At 38.0% G+C, this 3,410-nt stretch overlaps 1 protein-coding gene across 1 annotated transcript in view; it reads left to right on the top strand.

Annotated features, from left to right (window-relative positions):
- The window catches only part of LOC119425511 (glutamate receptor ionotropic, kainate 5), a 116,110-nt gene that overhangs the window by 31,637 nt on the left and 81,063 nt on the right, over positions 1 to 3,410 (top strand). Inside the window, exons 5-6 of the mRNA XM_037693040.1 lie at positions 552 to 730; positions 3,101 to 3,154. Of these exons, the coding sequence (XP_037548968.1) occupies positions 552 to 730; positions 3,101 to 3,154 (233 nt within the window). The remainder of the gene's footprint in view (positions 1 to 551; positions 731 to 3,100; positions 3,155 to 3,410) is intronic.

Genomic DNA, 3,410 nt, shown 5'->3' with positions numbered 1-3,410 from the left:
TATATATATATATTATTTTTATAAGTCCCAACATATTTTAGATTTCAAGTTTTATAAATGAATAAACAAAAGAAGGCTAGGTGCTGCCTACCTTGTATTTATATACATTTGAAACAACAGTCCCTAATAAGTAAATCCACTCAAATATGGACACATGAGACAAAATGCTTTCTCTGAGGAGAGAAATAATGGCCTTTCAGCATAATCGCCTTTATCCAAGCCTGTTTATTGCCTTCTGCAGGTCTTCAAGCAGCAACTGTTATTTGTCACATTAATGACTTGAAGTCTCATCAATTTGTGGATTTTTTTTTTCAACTTTTTAAATCGAAGTAATAATTTAACAAGCAAATGAGCCAATTACTCATCTGTGTATTATTTCAGAGTATCCAGCACCAACACATTTGTTGAATTACTTTTTTGCCAAAGCCAAAAATGTCATTTTCCAAACAAAATGGTTAGTTCTGTTACTCAACCATCATTGAAAGTGGATGCCATATTTACTTTTGTGAGGAAGCAGTTTTGTAACTCTCTTTCTTGATCCTTCCCTTTAGGTTTGCTCCGGTTGGAGGAGCTCGTCCGCCACTTCCTGATCTCCAGGGACACTCTGTCCGTGCGAATGCTGGATGACAGTTTGGATCCCACGCCCTTGCTGAAGGAGATCCGTGATGATAAAGTGGCGACCATCATCATTGATGCCAACGCCTCAATCTCTTACCACATCCTGAGGAAGGTGAGGATGATCACTGGCACAGATGTAGGCGAACCGGTATCACGCAGGAAATGATGTCATTGTGCGTGGTGACAACAGTTGCACAAATTGACAAACACATAAATGACATTAACTGACATAAAGTGTAAAATTACAGCTTCTTTTGACACCAGTCTTGACTTTGGAGCATCTTTTATAACATTAACTCACGAGAGACTAATTATAAATAAAGTGCAAACACCGAAAACCCAAGTTCATTTCAGATAAAAAGAATATGAGTCATCGTTCCACAAAGCTTAGCAGGTACTCATAGTATATATATAATGTTATTTATTTTTGTTCTTTAAAATAGCTATAAGATCAGGAGAGAGGTGGGACAGAGGTTAGAGAAGGTGGGCCTGGGATTGGAAGGTCGCTGGTTCAACTCCCCAGACTGACAACATCAAGGCGTGGGTGTGAAAGGTGAAGCAACCACACCTGCCTCCATTTGCTCACTCTGGGCCCTTGAGCAAAGCCCTTAACCCCCCACAATCTGCTCCCCTGGGCGCCCTAGATGGCAGCTCTCTGATTGGAAAGTTGCAGGTTCAACTCCCGGTACAGTCAACATCAAAATGTGGGTGGAAAAGGGAAAACACCCACACCTGCCTCCACCCTTATTTGCTGTCTCTGGGCCCCTGAGCAAGGCCCTTAACCCCGTCCAGCTGCTCCCAAAAACTGTTCTCTCTTGAAAATGAGTTCTCATGACTCAATGAGACATATACCTGTATTTATAAAGGGTGGATGAAAAAAATAATAATGTATATGTTTTTGTTGCTACTTGAGGCCAAGCTAAAATTAATTAAAAAAGAGATTAAAGATAATCATTAAAAAACATACAGTAAGACTTTTTTTGTTTTTTTAAATACTGCGGTTAAAAGGATTTATAATTTTCCAGATTATTGAATACAATTCTGATTAAATGCGGGTCCACACTCACTGTAAACAAAACATGTTTCTGAATCACAACAAAAATCACGGGAAGTCAAGACTGGCCCGCATTAGGCAAGACATGGTTTATCTACGTAATATGGACAATAAGTTGAATGTTTGACCTACTTTTAGCTGTTTCTTCTAATAAACAAACATTGTTGGCGTCTGGTCTCAAATGTTTCATTCTTTGTTTATTAAGAAACATCATCAGTTTGAAGGGATGTAAACTGCAGATTGTATTCCTCATTTTAAGAAAATATATATTTTTTGTCTTCATGCTTTTGTAATACACACCTTTAAGGTATTTTTTTGTTTTTTATTTTCTTTGTTTATTTTTGTATATTATATTTTCTCTGTTCTGTTTGTAAACGATAATTGTTTATTGTTGTCTCCTCAGCCTCCATTTTAACCAACAGGCTGTCATTTCACTTTGCAAAATTGGCTTTTTAGAAGACTGACTGCAGCTCCGTCTGCACTGAGTGAATCCTTCAGTTCGCTAGGACTGGTGGGATGCACACAGATACTTATGTGCAACCATGTTTAAGGTCTTACAAACAAACAAACAAATAAATAAGTGAATATTCTCACAAAATTGCAATGAGTTTTGTCGTCACAATGTTTTTCTAAAACGAACTACGACCCTGCACATGGATTACACAAGTAATAAAACACATACGTTTTTAAATAACGTGTTTCCAAATTCTAGCCCTGGTTCTGATCTCATTTGTAGAACCATAAATATCAGTTCTTAAAATGTGCGTGTTGTTTTTTTTCTACGTTAAACATCCTCAGAAAACCATTTGACCAAGACGTCACACACAAAAGACGACACACGCACTGTGTTTAAACGCTGCTGCCCACATTGTTATGACTGGAAATGGATTGGATTTGGGAAGTCTCTCGACTGAGAGACGAAACGTTTCTACATTTTTTTTTTGTTGTTTTGCTTTGTTTTCTTTTTTTGAATGGCCAGAGGACCAGATTTAACTTTTTTAGATTTTTCTACCTGGATTATTGAGCATGCATCAGGATACACATGGAGGTAGTTGGAGTGAGGACAGAGGATGCAGAGGACGGAGTGAGATGGAGGAGGAGGACTCGCTGTGGAGACTCCTGAAGAGTGAAATACGAAAAAGAAGAAGACTGAAACTTGTTTATGGGGTGGGGTGGGGGGGGGGGGGGGGGTAGCGCTGTAGTCTGTGCTGCAGTCTCATAATCTTATAAAGCTGCAGGTTTGGTCTCAGGTTGTGTCTGTAATTATATCCAATGTTAAACAATTGTCAAAGCTTTTGTGCAAGTTTGCACACTTTGCCCGAAGAAGAGTGCATCCAAAAGACAAACAGCTGGAAATTGTTCAGATGAAATGTAATTGTTTGTGCTTCTTTTCTTTCTTTGCTCATCTTTTGTTTTTGTGACCTTCAGGCAAAGGAGCTGGGGATGATGTCAGCCTTCTATAAGTACATCCTCACCACCATGGTAAGAATCGTTTTAATTACACATTCTGGTGGATTTTCTAATTGCACGTTGGTTGTCCTTTAAACTGCATGCTCGTTTATTTCATGCACTCTATTTCTCAACATCTGCATCCGTCTTGTTTTGCCCTCTATCCTTAAACTTTGTTCTCTTTCCGTTTTGCTTCACAAAAAAATGTCCGTTAAGAATTAAAATGTAGTTTCTGTGGTTCAAGCTTAACATAAATATATATATATATATATATATATATATATATATA

This window comes from Nematolebias whitei, chromosome 19, assembly GCF_014905685.2.
Source record: "Nematolebias whitei isolate Nwh7 chromosome 19, NemWhi1, whole genome shotgun sequence".
Classification (NCBI taxonomy): domain Eukaryota; kingdom Metazoa; phylum Chordata; class Actinopteri; order Cyprinodontiformes; family Rivulidae; genus Nematolebias; species Nematolebias whitei.
The sequence above is the reverse complement of the archived record's forward strand: the minus strand, read 5'-3'. Positions and strand labels throughout refer to the sequence as shown.